The sequence below is a fragment of the Papio anubis genome, chromosome 14 (genome assembly GCF_008728515.1).
Source record: "Papio anubis isolate 15944 chromosome 14, Panubis1.0, whole genome shotgun sequence".
Classification (NCBI taxonomy): Eukaryota; Metazoa; Chordata; class Mammalia; order Primates; family Cercopithecidae; genus Papio; species Papio anubis.
Window position 1 is genome coordinate 39,522,386 of NC_044989.1, and position 21,097 is coordinate 39,543,482.

General features: G+C 37.3%; 1 protein-coding gene across 6 annotated transcripts in view; it reads right to left on the reverse strand.

Moving 5' to 3' along the window:
- Positions 1-21,097, reverse strand: part of MAP4K3 (mitogen-activated protein kinase kinase kinase kinase 3) — a 188,189-nt gene that overhangs the window by 116,468 nt on the left and 50,624 nt on the right. For 5 of the 6 annotated variants that reach the window (XR_004178229.1, XM_031655091.1, XM_031655093.1 and 2 more), the window contains exon 2: positions 11,999-12,056. Coding sequence is in view for 3 of the 6 variants with exons in the window: in XM_031655091.1 (XP_031510951.1) it covers positions 11,999-12,056 (58 nt within the window). In the remaining 3 variants the exon portion in view is untranslated. Of the gene's footprint in view, positions 1-2,638; positions 2,694-11,998; positions 12,057-21,097 lie in introns of those variants that run through there. The other variant, XM_031655094.1, reaches the window with a different exon arrangement.

A 21,097-nucleotide genomic window follows, 5' to 3' on the forward strand; every position in this document is an offset into this window, starting at 1 on the left:
GTAGGCTTCAGAGAGAATACATTGTAAATGTTTCTCATCAGACGTAAGATCTGCATTGATGTTAATACCAGTCAGCTTTCCCTGAATTCCAAAAGGGAAGATGGTGTAATGAGGCATGTTCCACCTCCACTTCCATCATCGCCTGAGTTTTTCAGGGTAACTTCAGAATGCCTTTGGCCCAGCGGAGGGGTTCATTCAGATGGTTGGGAGGCCTTGGAACTTTATTTTTTGATTTACACAGTAATCTATGGTTAACATTCCAACTTCTCTTAAGTTGTCAATTATTGTCTCAAACTACTGGAGTACCAGGAAATACTCTGAAATACTACATTAAACTATCAGGGTATCTTGAAACCCACTGGCTAATCTTTAAAAAGATAAGAAGTTGGCTTAAGTAATAACAATATAAAATTAGAAAAAACTTTTCTAAAACCACAAAAGCTGCACCCAACTTTGAATTTTTTGAAGAAATATTAAAGCCCTGATCAATAACAGAAATACAAAGTAAGTATCTAATAATTCTATTGATTCCTAGTTATTTCAAAACAAATGAAAAAATCATTATAAGAGCAATATTCGTATTTTTTTCAGAAATGAGAATGAACAAAACCACCCTTCAAATGCTTCACCTGATAAAAATAACCTAGATCCTATTTATTTGTTTGGCTGTATTTTACTAAGTGTTCTTGATTAATGCTTAAATATCACTTACATTTACATACATTGTTACTGAATGGACACTTGGGTTCACAAAGTCAAGAAGAAATTCCCTTGCTCAAACTATCTAAACAAAAAAAGAAGCCAGGCACAGCGGCTCACACCTGTACTCCCAGCACTTTAGGAGGCTGAGGCAGGTGGTTTGCTTCAGCCCAGGAGTTTCAGACTAGCCTGGGCAATGTGGGGAGACCTCATCTGTAGAAAAAAATTAAAAATAAGCTGGGTATGGTGGTGTGAGCCTGTAGTCCCAGCTACTTGGGAGGCTTAAATGGCAGGATTGACTGAGCCCGGGCGGTTGAGGCTGCAGTGAGCTGTGGCTGCGCCACTGCACTCCAGCCTGGGTGATAGAGTGAGACTCTATCTAAAAAAACAAAAAAACAAAAATACAAAAAAGGAAAAGGGGAAAAAAAAGAAAGAAAGAAAGAAAGAAACCATGGCCCTGGCTCCCTAAAAAAAAGTCCTACTCTAGAACTGGGCATGGTGTTCGAAGCCTGTAGCCAGATATTTGGGAGACTGAGGTGAGAGTTCGATCCAACCTGGGCAACACAGTGAGACCTCATCTTTAAGACAAAAAGAAAAAATTTCTACCCTAACGCTGTGTTTCCCAACTCAGTTTTCTTAATGCCTCTCCCCCATGAAATTTTAATACCACAGATACTCTGCATGTTTATGTATTATGCATATATACATATATATATCTGTGTTTTATACATAAAATGAAGTAAGATTTTTTTCATCCCAAAGAACCAGTTCCACTCCTTTCTTATTTTAAAGGACTATTTGAGAAAACATTCTCTAGTGCAAATGGATTGCGTCCAGGGAGTCAGGGAAGGAGGGCTTAACTTGAGCTTCCTGACCTATAAACCTGTTGGGTCTCCTTTTCTTACCTGATCCAGCTCTTTTGAGAGCCAGGTTTACCCAAGTGGTTCTGATGGAAGGCCTAAAATAAGGAAGGTACGCATAACTCAGGAGTGAATTTCTAGTGAAAATGCTCTGGAGTATATCCCTCCCACCTACTAAAAATTATGGCAGCATCCCTACAGTTTCTATATGTAAAGTAAGTATTACAGGAGACTCAAAAAATGTTTTCGGAGTAAGGACAGAAAAGGGAAAAATAGAGCATAATGTAGATTTTAAGGGAAGTGAAGAATACAATGGGCAGAAATTTTTCTGCTTTTATCATGCCCACCAACAAGAACAGTGACACATTGTTCAAAATAGTTTTAGCCAGGCACAGTGGCTCATGTTTGTAAACCCAGAACATTGGGAGGGTGAGGCAGGACAATCGATTGAGGCCAGGAGTTTGAGACCAGCCTGGGCAATACAGCGAGACCCAGTTTCTACCAAAAAAAAAAAAAAAAAAAAACCTAAAAAATTAGCCTGTGTGGTAGTGCACACCTGTTAATCCCAGCTAGTAGTGAGGCTGAGGCAGGAGGATTGCTTGAGCCCAGGAGTTGGGGCTGCAGTGAGCTATGATCACATCACTATACTCCAGCCTGGGTGACAGGGTGAGATCCTGTCTCTAAAAGAAAAGAAAAAAAAAATCCCCAAAAAGAAAAAAAGTTAAATAAAATAGTTCTAATTTTGGACATTTTTAATCTCCCAACTTTCTGTTCTCTCACCAGACCTGATTTAAAGACTTTTTTTTTTAGCAGCTCCTGATCTATTCTTGAGGTTACATAGGCATAAACCATAGCTGTATAAAACTCACGAAAATGAGTTCCTAAAATCAAAACAATACAACAAAACTATTCTTCCCATAAACTCAATTTTGACATATATTGTACCTCTCCCTTATCCCTTGTAAATTTATCAATCATGTCTAAAGTCTTATCCACCCTAAAATCTCATGCAGTCACCCATTCCTTCCCTCTGCCTGTAACTCAAGTATGGCTGTCATAACAGTAATATGTCTTCTTACCAGCAGGGTCTCTCTCCCATCTGCCTGTGTACACTGAATCTTCTTACAGTTATACTCTGATCATATTACTAACCTGTAAAAACAAACAAAACCCCACTGTCTACACGGTAAAATTTAAACCTTTGAGCTAGTTTTATTTTTATTTTTATTTTTTTTGAGATGGAGTTTTGCTCTGTCACCCAGGCTAGAGTGCAGTGGCGTGATCTTGGCTCACTGCAACCTCCGTCTCCCGGGTTCGAGCGATTCTCCTGCCTCAGTCTCTCAAGTAGCTAGGAACACAGGTGCGTGCCACCAAGCCAGGCTGGTCTTGAACTCCTAACCTCAGGTGATCTGCCCACCTCGGCCTCCCAAAGTGCTGGGATTACAGGTGTGAGCCACTGCAGTTGGCTGCTTTGGGCTAGTATTTAAGGCTCTCCATAAACTTATCATCAGTTTTCCACTTCTTATATCCCACCATGCCCACAGAGAGCATACCGCTCTAGACAAATGAAACTACGACTTCCCAAACAGGCCTAGTACTTCCATACTACCTTTGCTTTTATCTATCCTCATGTGGAATACCCTCCGTTCTCTTATTCTACTAGCAAAATCCTAGCCAGTCTTGAAGGCTCATCTGAAGTTTTACTTCCTTAACCATCCCAAGGGAAATGGAATTCACAGCCTCTATGGAACCCACCAAGTATAAGTTAGGACATATCAGCCACTCTGCACTATGTGTGTCCTTTCACATAGCATCCTACCTAGATATTCCCAGACCAGAGTATTTCAGAGTAAACAGTCAAAGGCGGATCTTCAGTGACCCAGGAATTAAGTCTTTCTAGGCACAGCCATCACCGTTCCTTACAGCCAGCACCACCACCTACATATGCACACACACTCTGTTCAATGGGTGATTCTCCGTAGTTAGGCTGTGACTTACATAAACACTCTAGTTTTCATACTGGATAACAAGTTCCTTGAAGGAAGGAACTATATCTCTGTATCTTCCTTCTAACTAAATTAAGTGCTAAATAAACATCCTTGAAGCCAAATCACTGGTCATATACAGAGGACTGAGAATAAGAAATACATTGCAGACAAACAAAACAAAAAGTCCTTTATCCGTTGCTTTTTTATTTTGGAGCATTATTACCATTCAATGTGTAAATATCCAATCTGTCCAGTCCAGTCAGCCTCAAGTCATAGGATGATTCCAATATATTTAAGAGTGGCTAAGCAATCCATGATTAATCTTTGAAGAATAATTATCACGAATGATGTAACAACTATGCATGATGGCAATAAACACAAGGCAGCACTGAAAAAGCACACGGTGGCAAGGGATCCACAAAAGCACGCAAGGGAGATGGGAAAAGGCACCAGATAAATCATATCCCCAATGTTTCGTCGCTCTATCATGAAAGATAAGGAGGCAGAAAGCACCTCTACTAACTCTCAGGAAAGAAAAACACTAACGTCAAAGGCTGGCAGGAGAGAATATTCCATAACATTTAACTTTGGAGGTTCATGAAAAAATAGTAGAATAACGTCTTATTGTTACTTTTTCACACTTTTAAAATTTGGCTTTACAATTTAATGCATGTTGCTCTCACTGAAACAAAGTATAATACCTTATTTTCTCACTACAAGTTTCTCTGTTTATCAATCTCAGTAGTTTTCATTGTGTTGGAAAAGGAATAAGTTTCCCCATTTAGAAGAGTTTTTCCTATGAGTTTCTACCTAATGAATCACTGTTATCTGTCTGCATCTGTATTATATTAACTAGTACTGCAAACAATACCACAAATGAGTACAAGCAACTTTTAAATTCTGACTTTAAATCCCAAAAAGAAATTCCAGATCTATAACTTATTTATATAACACCTTATCAGAACTTGAAAATAAAGAACTTATCAGAACTTGAAAATAAAGCCCCAAAGCATATATATATATATACGTTCTATTCTACTAGCAAGCTCTGCCATAGCTTTCATCTTGATCCATTTTTAATTATTTTTATTCAAATAAGTCTCAAGAATTGGCAGTGTTCCAGCTGGATCAGCCACAGACTGTAGGAACAAACCTGTCATCTGACAAATTCACGTTTACTGACCCATTGCAATGAGGAAAACCACACGCCAGATAAATCTTAGGGCATCTCACCCAAGGAAAATACAGAGTTTTTGTAATACTTTAAATAAAATGGAATTGAGATGAAATTTAAATGAAGTGGTGTTTTGACAGGCTTAGAGCAAAGGAGAGCTGTATGTAAACGGGCTGACTTCAGGATTGGATTACAAAGTGAACCCAAGGTTCTTTTTCCTTATAAGTAACAAAGTTATGATGGATGTGAACACTGTGTCTCTTACCTGAAGCTCTGCCGTCTGGGGCGTAAATCAAGACTCGTTCTCTATGTCAAAGTGACTTGGATTCTCCAGGAAAGAGTGGAATGTTAAACTCTTGCTGCTACAGGTTGAATTTCCCTAATTCAAAAATCTGATATACACAATGCTCCAAAATCCAAAACTTTTTGAGCGCTGATGTGACGCAAATAAACTAAATTCTGCAATCAAAAAACAGAGTGGCTGAAAGCATAAGAAAACAAGGCCCAATGATCTGTTGCCTACAAGAAACACACTTCACCTATGAAGATACACAGACTAAAATAAAGGGATGGAAAGAGATACTCCATGCCAATGGAAACAAGAAAAGAACAGGAATAGCTATATTTATATCAGAAAAAATAGATTTCAAAACAAAAACTGTAAGAAGATCTAAGAAGGTCACTCTCTCTCTATATATCTCCTCTCTCTATATATATAATATATATTTATATATACACACACACATCTGTCTGTCTATATATAGATCCTCTTGCTGAATTAACCCCTTTTACACATATAATATATATTACATATGTTTATATATTAAATTTTTTGTAGAGCATTCAGACAAGAGCAAGAAATAAACGGGCATCCAAATTGGAAAGAAAGCAGTCAAATTATCCTTGTTTGCAGACTATATGATCTTACATTTGGAAAAATCTGAAGACTCCACCAAAAAACTACTAAACTGACAAATTCAGTAAAGCTGCAGGATACAAAATAAATATACAGAAAAAAGTATCACTTTCGAATAACAAAAGTGAACAATCTGAAAAAGAAATCAAGAAAGAAATTCCATTTACAATAGCTACAAATAAAATAAAATACCTAGGAATTAACCAAAGAAAGGAAAGATCTCTATAAAGAAAACATAAAACACTAATGTAAGAAATTGAAGAAGCCACACACAAAAAACAGAAAGATATTCCACGTTCATGGACTGGAAGAATCAATATTGTTAAAATGTCCATACTTCCCAAAAGAATCTAAGGATTTAATGCAATTCCTATCAAAATATGAATGACGGTCTTCACAAAAATGAAAAAACTACTCTAAAATTTTTATGCACCCACCAAAGACCCAAAATAGCCAAAGCTATCCTAAGCAAAAAAAAAAAAAAAGAAAGAAAGAAACTGTAGGAATCACATTACCTGACTTCAAATTATACTACAGAGCTATGGTAACCAAAACAGCATGCTGCTGGAAAAACAGACACATAGATCAGTGAACAGAATAGAGAACCCAGAAATAAATCCAGACACGTACAGTGAATGCATTTTCAACAAAGATACCAAGAATATACATTGGAGAAAGGACAGTCTCTTCAATAAACAGTGCTGAGAAAATTGGATATCCATATGCAGAAGACTGAAACTAGACCCCTTCCTCTTACCATATACAAAAATCAAACTAAAATGGATTAAAGACATAAATCTAAGACCTCAAACTATGGAACTACTACAAGAAAACATTGGGGAAAATCTCTATGACATTGGTGTGGGCAAAGATTTCTTGAGCAATATCCTACAGGCACTGGCAACCAAGCAAAAATGGACAAATGGGATCACATCAAATTAATAAGCTTCTGCACAGCAAAACAATCAATCAACAAAGAGAAGAGACAACCCCACGAATGGCAGAAAATATGTGCAAACTACTCATCTGACAAAGGATTAACAACTAGATTATGTAAGGAGCTCAAACAACTCCACTGTGGAAAAAAACCCTAATAATTCAATTTTAAAATGGGCAAAAGATTTGAACAGACATTTGTTCAAAGACATAAAAATGGCAAACAGGTATATGAAAAGGTGCTCAACATCACTGATCATCAGAGAAATGCAAATCAAAACTATCCACGAGACATTATCTCCCCTTATTCAAAATGCCTTTTATCAAAAAGACAGGCAATAAATGCTGGTGAGAATGTAGAGAAAAGGGAACCTTCACACACTGTCGGTAGGAATGTAAATTAATACACCTACTATGGAGAACAGTTTGGAGGTTCCTCCAAAAACTAAAAACAGAACTACCACACAATCATGCAATTCCACTCCTAGGTATATACCCAAAAGAAAGGAAATGAGCATAGCAAAGAGAGATCTGCACACCCATGTTTACTGCTGTACTATTCACAATAACCAAGATTTGGAAGCAACCTAAATGTCCATCAACAGATGAATTAATAAAGAAATGTGGTACATATATACAATGGAGTACTATTCAGCCATTAAAAGGAACGAGATCCTGTCATCTGCAACAACACGGATGGAACAGCAGGTCATTATGTTAAGTGAAATAAGCCAGGCACGGAAAGACAAACATCACACGTTCTCATTTATCTGTGGCAGCTAAAACTCAAAACAATTGAACTTATGGAAATAGAGAGTAGAAGGATGGTTACCATAGGCTGGGAAGCTTACAGGGTTTGTGGGGTGGAAGGGATGTGGAGATGGTTAATTGGTACAAAAATTTAGAAAGAATGAATAAGCCCTAGTATTTGCAAGCACAACAGGGTTACTATAGTAAAAAAAATACATAAATAAATATCCAATTATACATTTAAAAATAATTAGAAGAGTATAACTGGTCTGTTTGAAACACAAGAGATAAATACTTGAGGTGATGGATATCCCATTTACCCTGATGTGATTATTATGCATTGCATGCCTGTATCAGAGTATCTCATGTAACCCAGAAATATATACGCCTACTGTGTATTCAAAAAATTAAAAATGGCTCACATCTGTAATCCCAGCATTTCAGGAAGCCCAGGCAGGTGGATCACTTGATGCCAGGAGTTCGAGGCCATCTGGGCCAACATGATGAAACCTTGTCTCTACTAAAAATACAAAAATTAGCCAGGCATGGTGGTGCATGACTGCAGTCCCAGCTATTCATGAAGATTATTTGAACCCAGGAGGTGGAGGCTGCAGTGAGCCAAGATCACGCCACTGCCTGGGTGACAGAGCGAGACTCTGTCTCAAAACAATAAAAAAATTATAATTAAAATTAAAAATAAATTAGGCCAGGTGTGATGGTTCATGCTTGTAATCCCAGCACTCTGGGAGGCGGAGGTGCATGGATCACCTAAGGTCAGGAATTCAAGACCAGCCTGGTCAACACGGTGAAACCCTGTCTCTACTAAAAATACAAAAATTAGCCTGGCATGGTGGTGCGCTCCTGAAATCCCAGCTACTCAGGCAGCTGAGACAGGAGAATCGCTTGAACCCAGGAGGCACAGGTTGCAGTAAGGTGAGATCGTGCCACTGCACTTCAGTCTAGGCAACAGAGCAAGACCCCATCACAAATAAATAAATAAATAAACTTTTTAAAATTTAAAGCTGCATGAATAAGATGAGAAGCAAAAGTCAGACACCTTGGAGTAACTCCACATTTAAACAATTTGGTCAAAATGTCTGAGTAAGTTTTTATTTTGCTTCAGGTTCAAATTGCTTATCAGTTGTAAAAAAAGGAAAATGTAACAAACTATAGATAGAAATTCCTAAAATCCAACATGTTGCACTATACTATTTCAGACTTAATTTTTGTTTCCAAAAAGTAGAAGACTGGCCATCAAAACTCTAATATAGGCCAGGCACAGTGGCTCATGCTTGTAATCCTAGTAGTTTGGAAGGCCAAGGTAAGAGGTCGCTTGAGACCAGGTATTCAAGAGCAACCTCGGCAACACAGTGAGACCCCATCTCTACAAAAAATAGAAATTAGCTGGGTGTGGTAGCACACGCCTGCAGTCCTAGCTACTTGGGAGGCTGAGGCAGAAGGATAGTATGAGCCCAGGAGATCAAGACTGCAGTGAGCCACGATCGTACCACTGCATTGCAGCCTGGGCTACAGTGCGACTGTCTCTTAAACACACACACACCCCTCTACCTTAGAAAAATGTGAGCATAACACCACTCTTGAAGTAGTTCCCTCCTCCATAACCCAAATAAAATCGGAGTCTACTCAGTTCTCTAGAGCTATCTATCAATTCACCAAAGAATATATTACATGATGCTACAGGAAGGCAATCAGCAAAATTCGGACTGAGGGGAATTTTACGGGATAAACGATGGAGTTACTTCAACAGAAAGTTACAAGGAAAAAAGATAAAAAGAAATTAAGCAGGAACCTATAGATATAACACAGCAACTATTTGCTAAGTGTAGGTCTTATTAACAGGGAACTGTAATGTTGTTAATGGTTTTAGTTACATATCTTTAATAATTTTATTAAGGCATATGTTTAAATCGGATAGTTCAGCAATTTCAAGTGTATAATTCAACGGTGTTTTTAGTAAATTTACCAAGTTGTACAACCCTCACTAGATTATTCCCGTAAGAACCTTCACGTCCAATAATTGTTAGTCCACCCCTCTGTCCCCAGCTCACCAGATTAACTTTCTGACACCACAGATTTGCCTTTTCTGAACTGTTCACATGAAATCACACAGTATGTAGTTTCGTGTGTCTAGCTCCTTTCACTTAGCACATTTTGGTCACCTATGTTACAGCATGTATCAGCAACTTGTTTTTATTGTTGAATAGTATTCAATTGTATGAACACAACATATTCATTCACCAGTTGATGGGCAGTTAAGATTGTTTCCAATTTTGAGACATATTGTGAATAACGCTACTATAAACATTTGTGCATGACAATCATTGTGTCGGCAGATATGCAAGAGTAGAACTGCTGGGTCATTATGGCAAATTTATGTTGAACACTTTAAGGAAGTCACAAACTGTTTTCCAAAGTGGTTGCATCATTTTACATTTCCACCAGCTGTGTATGAGGGTTCCTGTTTGAGATTATATTTTGAGTATTTATACTTTAGGTATATATACAGAAATACTATGGGCTAACATTATATGATTGAGGGATCAAAATAACTGGTGGCAGGGGGAAATGGGTAGCTGTAATAGATGAAACATATTTATGGTGATAACCCTTGTTTTCTCCAGGTGGTAGAATATGAATGATTTTTATTTTTTTCCTTTTGTATAGTTGTATATTCTACTTTTAATACATTGATCAATATATACACGGCAGTGTTCAAGATTGACAGTGCAAGGCCGGGCGCGGTGGCTCAAGCCTGTAATCCCAGCACTTTGGGAGGCCGAGATGGGCGGATCACGAGGTCAGGAGATCGAGACCAGCCTGGCTAACACAGTGAAACCCCGTCTCTACTAAAAATACAAAAAACTAGCCGGGCGAGGTGGCGGGCGCCTGTAGTCCCAGCTACTCGGGAGGCTGAGGCAGGAGAATGGCGTAAACCCGGGAGGCAGAGCTTGCAGTGAGCTGAGATCCGGCCACTGCACTCCCGCCTGGGCGGCAGAGTGAGACTCCGTCTAAAAAAAAAAAAAAAAAAGATTGACAGTGCAACAACATTTCATGAACAGAAAATAATTGACTTGAACAGTAAGCTTTTTCAAGTTTTTATTTTTTAAGGAAATTTTAAGATGTACAGAATGGGTACTATGTGCCAGGTCCTAAGTTCAGTGCTGGGGGCACAAATTTGATTAAAACTTAGAAACAAAGAAAGGCAAGTCTCTAGAATGACAATATAGCTATGGTCAGCGCTACAGCAGAGCTATTCACTCAGGAGTCATCTTAATTAGACCCAGGGTCAGGGAAGGCTTCCTGAAAGAGAAGGTACTCAGGTGATTTGAGGGAATGATGTATATACAAAATACTTCTCATTAGAACCATTTCATTAAGTAACACAGTCACTTCTTAATGATTAAAAATGAAGGCCCTCCTTTAAATGCCAAATTTCTTTTTGTAGCTAATATTTCAACAACTTCAAATATCCTTCTAAAATTTCTTATAAATTGAAGAGTAGGAGATTTAGAAAAAAGACAAACATCTTGTCTTGTGATGTTTAGAATATAATGACTACATAAAATCTGTAAATATGTATAGCTGGAAAATTTTTTAAATTCATTATATTTCTGTGTGGTTTGATCACAGTCAATCAGTACATCCTTAAATTTTCATTTTAATATCACTTCTAAAAAGCTTATTGATGCTCTAAGTAAGGGGTGAGCAAACTATAGGGAAAGAGAGAGAACTGAATACAGAGACGATACACGACCTACAAAGCCTAAAGTATTGGCTATTTGGCCTTTTTTTTTTTTTTTTTTTTTTAAAGAAAAAGTTTTTGCATTCTTGCAAAGTCTGTGAATGGATTTCTGTTCATACTAGAACTGAAACTTGTTTTACCAATAAACTCTTATTATCAGCTTGTAACAGAAGAAGTCATCAGAAAGGCACTAATTGCTGTGGAACTTGGTCTAGACACTAGCACAATTATAGACTTGCTTATGGTGGGCAGAAGAAAGGGTGGGAAGGGGTTTCTAAGAGAGAATAAATAAAGAGTGAGTAATTAGCTAAGAAAAATGTGGGTTTTCAGGGAAGTAGGAGGAATTCAAAGAACACAGTTGAAGCAAACAAAAAATATGGAGTAGTCTTAAGGGGCTTTACAATAAGCTGCTCAATTTGGTAGACAACTGCTGAGATATCAATGAAATACAGAACGTGGAGGCTAGATTGCCCGAGAAAACTGGGAGACTCAGAGACATGAAGCTATTTGCCCAAGTTCACAGACCAAGGGAGTGGGAGACAAACTGAACTACAACTACCCAAATTTCGGTTCTGTTTTTTCCACGACATCACACTGAACCACAAGACGTTAGCCTGGAAATAAACCACTATCAGCTTGTTACAAGTTAGCTCAACTGAGTTCAGAAAGAACAAAGTCTTTTCAGGAGTTCCCCTTCCTCCTTCAATTATCAGTTATTTTTCAGGGAAGAACTGAGCAAGGTGTGTGTATGCAGAACTCGAAGAACTGGAGGAAAGAGCATACAAGCAGCTGTATTTATCCCACAAGATGTTGGGGAAAACAAGAGAATGTTGACCAAACATCATTAAAATAAGCTGTAAGATATCCCATGGCTTTCTAGCAATAAGAAAAAATGAATTTCAAATAATTTACCTGGTTCCAATTTTATTACTTTAATTGCTGCTAATTCACCAGTGTTAACATTCCGTGCCTAAAAGAAAAAAAAGGAAAAAAGGATTATTGTGAAGAAAGTTTTCATAAAAAGTGTATAAAATTTCACTTTAGCTTACTGTTTGTTTTCTGTTACATAAAAATATTTTAAAAGAAATGCAAATGTAATTTATATTTACAAAACAAAGTTTATACTTCACAATAAATTTCAACATTTATGTAAAATTTAATATTGGCAATACTAATACTAACAGCTAATATACACTTAGATGTCAGTATGGATGTGCCAGGCACTATTCTAAATGTTTTAATATTAATTCATTTAATCCTCACAACAATCTTATAAAATAGGTAGATATTATTCTCATTTTGCAAGTGAGGAAACTAAAGGACATAGAACTCAAAAGAACTTAACAAGGTCATATAGCCAGTGAGTCGACAGTGCTGGGATTCAAACCCAGGCGGTCTAACTCCAGTCTGAGCCTTTAAGTATTACACTGTTTTGCTATTCACTCAAAGGCTAGTTGAACTAATTGACTAGCCTTACATTTTTTCATTTAAAAGCTTTAGGATATGAAAGGCTAACACAATTGTGTATATAATTATGAAAACAGGCCCCCTGCATCCTTTTAAACACACCTGATGGTACAGTCAAATACATGTAGTTCAATGCAAAACAAATCTATTTTGTAAGCCACATGTTCAAAATCAAATTATATTATTAGATTCCTGGCATTTACAACTGTATAATTATGTATATAAGTATACATAATTATATTATGTGTATTTATGTGTACATATAACACAATAAATATTATATATTATATAATACATGTATAAATAAGCAGAAACTATATTAAAATGGCAGTCTTTGTCAATTTAAAATGTTTTATAATTGGATCAGAACTTTCAATTTGATATTCTAAACTGTTAACTAAAAATAAATTAATTTTCATACCACCAGTGAAGAACAATACATGCCATTGCCTGATCACAGAAAGATCCATTCATGTGACCAAAATTATTCCTAGTTGCAACACTCTCTTATTAATGGATTGGTGAAAATCGGTGAATCACCTGGCAAGAGGTGATAATACCATTAATAGTGGAATTCTTCTAAGAATACTAGGGCACTAAAAATACCAGCCAAGGATCTAAGACACAGTCTTAGATGAGACACAGTCATTGCTGAAAATATAAAATTTAACCATTTAACCCTAAGAAGAACAAAGATATTAAAAGATCTCATATAAATTAATAAAATTTGCAGGGAAAATTCATTTAACAATTGTTCCTTCAAACAAAATCCCCATAACTAATAAACACTCAAGGCAGTACAAAAGAGATTTGAACACTTATTTCAAATTAAACTTAATTTCCATAAAATGGGATAGATGTTTCAAATAGACAGTGCTGGATACTTGCTCCTTTCTCGAGGAAAAAAGATATATAAATGATGAAATAGAAATAAAACCAGAATATCATTCTGGGAGCATTCTGTAAAGGAGGCAGAGTGTATCTGAAAAATATTCAGGTATAATAGTCATAAAGCTTTTCAAGCACCATCACAACTACTTGCCTCTCCTCACACCTTGATATTTTTTCTCTGGTAGGCTTCTCCTTTAGCATCTCCTCCAAATAAGACAACTGCCACCATTTAAAAATCATGCTATGGTTTTTTACTCACTGAGAAGAAATTCAGAGTACAGGTGATTCTACTATGGAAGAGCAGACAAATGTGAACTCAGAAAGCCAGGATGATTATAGCTGAGATTTTTGTTACCAATGACCACAGGAGGGCACACACTCTATTTACAAGCTACACAGTATTTGTCCAAAATGGTTGCTGTACACAATGTACTCTTCTAAAAATAGATTTACGAATAGTTAACACCAGCATATATTTAACAGAAAAATTATGACACTAACTACTGATGAGTGGTTTACCAAGGTCAATATTTACTGTAGGGTTGACTTATGAATACAATGATTTCAAATGGTAAATCAGTCTAGAATTTTCTAAAGGCTAACAGTTTTTAAATTACAGTTTTTTAGGGTTAATTTAAAAAAAAATAGAGCTAAAATGATTACTGTTCTTTTGCCTTCTACCATGTTAGAAATATCTTCCAATATGTAATTTATTTGGCAGTATTAAGATATTTCACAAAAAGAAGGGGAAAGAGATAATTAAAAAGCCCTTAAGAAACTTCACTTCTAAGCCTTTCTTTATTAAAAATCCACGTTTATTAATAAAGGGTTTTTAAAGCATTATGATTCACCAAGAATCCTGGTCTTCTGGCTAAAATAAGTCATATTTTGCTATCTCTAAATTGACAGTAGTCAAGGTTACACACAAAGGTAAATTTAAAAATCAGTATTATCTCTAACATTCTGCAACTGCTATTCTTTTCTCAATCACCCTGAGCAGTTCATTTTTTAAAAAGGAGAGCAAGAATAGAAATTATAAAATATTAACATGTATAAAGTTAAAAATTTTGAATTCAGAATTAGTAACATAAAATGTTCATACTTGTTAAGGGCAGAAAACAGGATAAAATATTCTAAGCAGCTATATCTAGTCTGCTGCAACACTGATCTGACCACCATTCTTCAAACGCTCCCACAGTGATGTTCTCATCATGCTGTTCTCGACTTATAACTCCGCAAGAGTACACATCATTGCTTTAAAGACAAAAATCCAAATTCCCTGTCAGAGTATTTAAAGCTTTCACTAAATACAGCACTTTTTATAAGAGCTTTACTGGGACAGAATCCACATACCATTAAGTACACCCTTTCACGGTGTATGATTCAGTGGTGTTTAGTATATTCAGAGTTATGTAATTATACTAACTAATTTTAGAACATTTTCATCACCTCAAAAAGAAACCCCAGAACCATTCACAGTCACTACCTATTCTTCCACCTCTCAATCCCTGGCAACCACTAATCTACTTTCCATCTCTATGGATTTGACTACTGTAAACATTTCATGTAAATGGGATCAAGTAATACGTGGTCCTTTGTGACTGTGGTTTCTTTCACTTGGTGTAATGTTTTCAGGTTCATCCATGTCTCAAACTCATTTATGTGTTCCTGTCAAACAGTAGTCCATTGTATGGAAATGCCATATTTGGGTTGTTTCCACTTTTTAGCTATTATGAATAATGGTGCTATAAACATCAGCATACACATTTTTGTGTGGACCTGTTTTCAATTTTCCATTTGAATATCTTCTTTGGAGAACTGTCTATTCAATTCTTTGTCCATTTTAAATTCTTTTTAAATTGTTAACTTGTAAGAGTTCTTTATATATATTCTGGATATAAATCCCTTATCAGTCACATGATTTGCAAATATTTTCTCCCATTCTGCAAGATTTCTTTTCATTTTCTTATGGGTATCCTTTGAAACACAAAACTTTTTCATTTTGATGATGTCCAACTTAATTAATTTTTGTTTCTTGTGTTTTTAATGTTGCAGCTAAGAAACCATTTGCCTAACCCAAGGTCACAAATACTTTTTTCCTACTTTCTTTTCTAAGAGTTCTAAGTTATACAGTTTTCTTAAATTTAGGTCTATAATCTACTTTGAGTGAATTTTTATACTGTGTCGGATAGGGCTTCAGTTTCATTATTTTGCCTGTGGATATGAAATTGTGAAATACTACATTTTAATCTGGCCCCCATCTATATTTCTAGTCACTCCCTAACTTGTACTTTATCCTCTGGCCAAACTAAACAACTTGCCATTTCCCAAAGCTATCCACGCTTTTATTCCAGGTCCCTCCCCTGGCCTAACAGACATCCTTTGAAGCTCAGCTTAGGCTACCACCACTTCCCACAAGCCTTTTCCTGACCTTGGTCCCACACCTTACTTCAGTATACACATCCCGCACCACATACTCCCACAGATTCTAGGTAACCTTTCTAAAATGAAAATGGACTGGTGAGGAAAATCCTACAGGTCTAGACTGATCTCTGCTTAGAGGGGCTCTTGGAAAGTACCAACTTTCAAAGCTGTACCAGAATTTAGTTTGATTCAGTGAGCCTTTTAGAGGCCATTCAGATTGGAACTAGTTTTGGGAAGAATTATTCTGAGATGATTTCATGCTGATTGGGGAATTATCTCCAACTATCAGAAAGGCATTCCTTGAGAGTGAACTGAGGGTTAACAACACATTCAAGCAGCAATCATTAAGAGCCAAAAAATGTGCTAGGTACTATATAAAATGGGTTAGAAACAATCATTATTAGTAAAACATCTGACCATCATCTACTATGTATTGAGCCCCTTGGAGTACTGAAACCTTACTATACAGAAGGGGATGTCCAATGTGAATATGAATCTAAGTCTAAATGACAGCTAACAACATTTAGTCCTGGCTCTGCCAGTAACCAGCAATGGGATCTAAGTAAGTAATTTCCCTTGTGTCTTCTTCCTGACTCCTCTGCCCACAATTTAAAGACATTAAGGTGAAAATAGGCTATTTCTAAGATTCCTTCTAACTCTAAAAGTCAATGTTTATATAAAATAATTTCAGCCTAAATCAACAGATTCCAAATACTGAATCAGATAGCCGGTTATATAAAAATCATACAAGGAGTTTAAATACAAAACAAAACAATAACAAAATATTGCTATAAATTCTGAATTCTAGGTCAAGCGATTAAGAATGGGACCCAGGATTCTATATTTTAAGCTACTGAGGTACTGCTGATACACAACCAGGTTTGGGGATCCAGTTTAAAGCACTACGTTACTGACTTTTATAAAATGTAACTACCAACTTGTAAGCCTGAAAAGGTATTACAGGAATGACTGCATGAAGGTGATACCATTTTTGCAGAGGTTTGAAAAGATGGCCTGAATTACGAAAAACACAGAAAAGGGATGGGGGAAAGGGCACAGAAAGAAAAGCATGAGCAAAGGCTTGGGGACAGAAAATAGAGACTATTTTGAGTGTACCAGGCTAGCCAAACCTCAGGGTACCTCCCATTCAACTACTCCCTTTCCGAAGAAAATGGATAACCCATACTCACTGCTGAAGGGATGGTTTCATGTTCGCTTTCCCATAGTTGATTAGACTAGGCGTATTAGTCCGTTCTCATGCTGCTTTTAAAAGGAACTGCCTGAGACTGGGTAATTTATAAAGGAAAAAGGTTTAATTAACTCACAGTTCCACAGGGTTGGGAGGCCTCAGGAAACTTACAAGCATGGCAAAAGGAGAAGCAAACACGTCCTTCTTCACGTGGCAGCAGGAAGGAGAAGTGCCAAGCAAAAGGGGGGAAAGCCCCTTACAAAACCATCAGATCTCATGAGAACTCACTATCATGAGAAGAGCAAGAGGGTCATCACCACCATGATTCAATTACCTCCCACTAGGCTCCTCCACAACACGTGGGGATTATGGGAATTACAATTCAAGATGTAATTTGGATGGGGAAAACAGCCAAAACGTCATTAGGTATGTGTCCACTACAAGGGCAACCAATTCATAGGAAAACTGATGGAGTGACATTCATCTCTGGTTTGCCCAGAGTACTCCTGGTTATGCCTACTGTACCAGTAAAATTATTAATAGTGCCTGTGTTCACTCTTAAAACAATTAAAAATTTATTAAATTTGGATGCTACATTATAAGGTTACTCTACCAATAAATCCTGAGCTGACATGAAAATAGGGAACAGGGCAAATTCTCTGAAATAGGGATCAGCAAACATGTCTATTTTTGTGAATAAAGTTTTACTGGTACACAGGTGGTGGCTCATGTCTGTAATTCCAGCATTTTGGGAGGCCAAAGGGGGCAGATTGCTTGAGCCCAGGAGTTCGAGACCAGCCTGGGCAACATGGTGAAAACCTGTCTCTACAAAAAATACAAAAATTAGCTAGGCTTGGTCTTGGTGGTATGTGCCTATAGTCCCAGCTACCCGGGAAGCTGAGGTGGGAGGAGGATCAATTGAGCCCAAGAGATCAAGGCTGTAGTGAGCTATTATCATACTATTGTTCTCAAGCCTGGGCAAAAGAACAAGACCAGTCTAAAAAAATAAAAATTAAAATTAAAAATTAAAAAAATTCAATAGCAGAGTTGAGTAGTTGAGACAGAGGCCATATGGCTCACAAGGTCTTAAGTATTACTATCTGACCCTTTATCGACAAAGTTTGCTGATCCTTGCTTTAAAACAGCACTGTCAGCCGGTCGCGGTGGCTCACACCGGGCATGGTGGCTCATGCCTGTAATCTCAGCACTTTGGGAGGTCGAGGTGGGCGGATCACCTGAGGTCAGGAGTTCGAGACCAGTCTGACCCATATGAGGAAACACCACCTCTGCTAAAAATACAAAAATTAGCCAGGCGTAGTGGCATGCACCTGTAATCCCAGTTACTCGCAAGGCTGGGACAGAAGAATTGCTTGAACCCAGCAGGCGGAGGTTGCAGTGAACTGAGGTCGCGCCATTGCACTCCAGCCTGGGCAACAAGAGCAAAACTCCATCTCAAAACAACAACAACAACAACAACAAAACAAAACCCAGCACTGTCCAAAAGAACTTTCTACATTGATGGAAATGATCTGTATCTGCACTATCCAATACATTAGCCCCATACCACATGTACCTATTGATCACTTAAAATATGGCCAGTGCAAGTGAAAAACTGAATTTTGTTTAATTATACGTGCGTATACAATGAAATACTTAAAATTTGGAGTTTTTAATTTTTTTTAACTACCAGACAATAAAATGGATTTTTAAAGATACAGTTCTAGTAATTTAAACACATATATTAGATTATGTAACCACCACCACCACCACCACCATCAGGAAATAGAAAAGTTCCATCACTGCAAAAACTCCAATGGAAGTCATAATCCTCCCTAAAGCCTGGAAACACTAACATGTCCTCGATGACTACAGTTTTTCTTTTTGAGAATGCCATATAAATTCATTCATTATATAACATCTTGAGACTCTTCTTTCACCAAGTTGTTGCATATATCATTAGTTTATTCCTTTTTATTGCTGAGTAGTGTTCCACTGTATAGATTTACCACAGTTCATCCATTTACCAGTTGAAGGATATCTGGGTTGTTTTCAGTTTTTGGCAAATACGGAAAGAGCTGCTGTAAACATTTGTATACAGGTTACATAAATACCCAGGAGTGGGACTAGATCATATCATATGGTAGGTATATGTTTAACTTTATAAGAAACTGCCCAACTTTCTACAGTGACTGTACCATTTTTCATTCCCAGAAGCAATGCATGGTGGGGTTGCACTTGCTTCACATCCTTGCCAAGAGTTGGCATTGTATTTATTTCAGCCATCCTAATAGGTATGTAAATGCTATTTCATGGTGGTTTTAGTTTGCATTTCCCAGATGATTGATGATGCTCTTAGTCTATTCATGTGCTTACCTGCCATCCTTTGATAAATTGTTTTCCAGTCTTTCGTCCATGTTTTAATTGGAATATTTATTTTCTTACTGATGAGTTATGAGAGTTCTTCATATATATGTATTCTATATATGAGTCCTTTGTCAGATATATGATTTGCTATTTTTTTTTTTTTTGAGACGAAGTTTCAGTCTTATTGCCCAGGTTGGAGTGCAATGGCACAATAGTGGCTTACTGCAACCTCCACCTCCTGGGTTCAAGCGATTCTCCGGCCCCAGCCTCCCAAGTAGCTAAGAATACAGGCAGCTGCCATCACACCTGGCTGATTTTTTTTGAATTTTTAGAAGAGATGAGGTTTCACCATGTTGGTCAGGCTGGTCTCGAACTCCTGACGTCAGGTGATCCACCCGCCTTGGCCTCCCAAAGTGCTGGGATTACAGGCATGAGCCACTGCGCCCAGTCAAATGTTTTCTTCAGTCTGTAACTTATTCTTCATTCTTGTTAACAGTGTTTTTTTGCAAAATTTATGAATTGAATTGTGCTCCCTACCAAATTCATATGTTGAAGTCTAACCCCTAGTACTTTAGAACATGACTATATTCAGAGGAAAGGCATTTGAAAAGGTAATTAAGGTTAAATAAGTTATATGGATGGGCCCTAATCCAACAAGACTGATATCCCTTTAAGAAAAGGAAGAGATACCAGAGATATACATGCATAGTGAAAAGGCCACGTAAAGATACACCAAGAAGGCCGCCATCTGCAAGCCAAAGAGAGACGCTTCAGGAGAAACCAACCCTGCTGGCACCTTAACCTTGGACTTCCAGCCTCCAGAACTATGAGAAAATAAATTTCTACTGTTGAAGTCACCCAGTCTGTGTCATTTTGTTATGGCAGCCCTACCAAACAAATACACAGAGCAAAGGTTTTCATTTTTGATACAGTCCAATTTATCAATAGTTTTCTTTTATGAATTGTGCTTTTGGTATCATGTCCAAGATCTTTTTGCTTAACTCCAGGTCACAAATATTTTCTTCTAAAAGTTTTATGTTTTTACATTTAGTTTTATAATACATTTTGAGATAATTTTTGTGTAAGGTGTACAGTTTAGGTTTAGGTACATTTTTTTGCATGTATATGTCCAACTCTTTCTTATCATTTGTGGAAAAGTCAATTTTCCTTTCATTGAATTGACTTCCACCTTTGTCAAAAATGAATTGGCTATATTTGTGTAGATCTATGTCTGGACCCCATGTTGATCTATATTGATCTACTAATTGTGTGTTTATCTCTTACCTACACTATACAGTCTTGATTAGTGTAATTTTTTTGGTTTTGTTTTTTTTGAGACAGAGTCTCACTCTGTTGCCCAGGCTGGAGTGCAGTGGTACAATCTCGGCTCGCTGCAACCTCCGCCTCCTGGGTTCAAGTGATTCTCCTGCCTCAGCCTCTTGAGTAGGTGAGACTACAGGTCCGCCACCATGCCTAGCTAATTTTTGTATTTTCAGTACAGATGGGGTTTTGCCATGTTGGCCAGGATCATCTTCAACTCCTGACCTCAAGGTGATCCACTCACCTTGGCCTCCCAATCCCAAAGTGCTGGGATTACAGGCATGAACCACACAGGCCTGGCCGATTACTGTAGTTTTATAGTAAATTTTAAATTTACAATCACAATAATTTTGTGA